This window comes from Chelonoidis abingdonii, unplaced genomic scaffold, assembly GCF_003597395.2.
Source record: "Chelonoidis abingdonii isolate Lonesome George unplaced genomic scaffold, CheloAbing_2.0 scaffold0853, whole genome shotgun sequence".
NCBI classification, from domain to species: domain Eukaryota; kingdom Metazoa; phylum Chordata; order Testudines; family Testudinidae; genus Chelonoidis; species Chelonoidis abingdonii.
In genome coordinates, this window is record NW_027425114.1 from 1 (window position 1) to 1,280 (window position 1,280).

Here is a 1,280-nt window from a genome sequence, read left to right on the forward strand (position 1 = left end):
CCCTGCAGGGTGGGCCTGGCCCCGTCCTGTGGCCCCGGGAGCGGATCCCTGCAGGGTGGGCCTGGCCCCGTCCTGTGGCCCCGGGAGCGGATCCCCTCCTGGCAGTACCTGGGTGTAGAGTGTACGGTTGATGCGGGTGATGTTGATCCAATGGGGCCTCCCGTCCGTCACGGGCGCAGTGGTCAGCGGGAAGATGTAGGGGCTGGTGCCCAGCTGGTAGCGCAGCTGCAGGCTCCCTGCCGAGGCAAGGCCCAGAGCAATGAGCAGAGGCCAGCTGGGAACGACCCAGAACCCAGCGCGGGGAGGGGTCTAGGGGCCAGCTCCAATAATGAAGTGGGGCATGAGGATCCCTGACAGGGAGCAGGGCTCAGCTCTGAGCCAAGACCCCACGAAGGTGGGGAGGGGGTGACGCCAGCCTGAGGCCGTGGGGGGAAGTGGCCCTGGCTCTGGCCCCAGGCGGGCAGGGTGGGGAGGGCCCTGGGCTCTGGCTTAAGGCTGTGGTGGGGAGTGGCCCTGGCTCCGGCCCCAGGCTGGCAGGCTGGGGATGGCCCCTGGCTCCGGCCTGACGTCCCCGGGCTCTCACCGTCCTCCCGGATGAGCACAGCCACGTAGTCCCGGCGGAAGGAGCTGACATAGATCAGGACGGCAGGCGCAGTGGTGGTGCGGAAGCTGAAGCTGAGCTCCTCGCTGGTCAGGTTGTAGCCCGGCAGCGGCTGGCTCAGGATGCTGGCAAACGCGTGGGCGGCCGAGAGCTCGGCCGGCAGGATGTTGTAGCGAACCCAGGTGCCCGGCTCGAAGTAGGCGCCGATGTCTGCATGTGGGGCACAGAGGGAGTGAGGGGGCCTGGCCTGCCCCTGGTGGCCCTGATCCTGTGCGCCCCGCCCCTCACCCTGGCCTCTGGCCGGGGGTCCCTGACCCCGTGCGCCCCGCCCCTCACCCTGGCCTCTGGCCGGGGGTCCCTGACCCCGCACGCCCCGCCCCTCACCCTGGCCTCTGGCCGGGAGTCCCTGACCCTGCGTGCCCCGCCCCTCACCCCGCTCTCTGGCCGGGAGTCCCTGACCCCGCACGCCTCGCCCCTCAACCCGGCCTCTCCCTGACCCCGTGCGCCCCGCCCCTCACCCTGGCCTCTGGCCGGGCATCCCTGACCCTGCGCGCCCCGCCCCTCAACCCGGCCTCTCCCTGACCCCGCGCGCCCCGCCCCTCACCCTCACCCTGGCCTCTGGCCGGGCATCCCTGACCCTGCGCACCCCGCCCCGCAACCCGGCCTCTCCCTGACCCCA

At 72.3% G+C, this 1,280-nt stretch overlaps 1 protein-coding gene across 1 annotated transcript in view; it reads right to left on the reverse strand.

The window, feature by feature from the left end:
- Window positions 1–108: 108 nt before the first annotated feature.
- LOC116834635 (contactin-associated protein 1-like) overlaps window positions 109–1,280 on the reverse strand; it is a gene marked incomplete at both ends in the record, with an annotated part of 3,477 nt that continues 2,305 nt past the window's right edge. Inside the window, 3 exons of the mRNA XM_032796872.2 lie at window positions 109–236; window positions 584–811; window positions 1,261–1,271. Of these exons, the coding sequence (XP_032652763.2) occupies window positions 109–236; window positions 584–811; window positions 1,261–1,271 (367 nt within the window). The remainder of the gene's footprint in view (window positions 237–583; window positions 812–1,260; window positions 1,272–1,280) is intronic.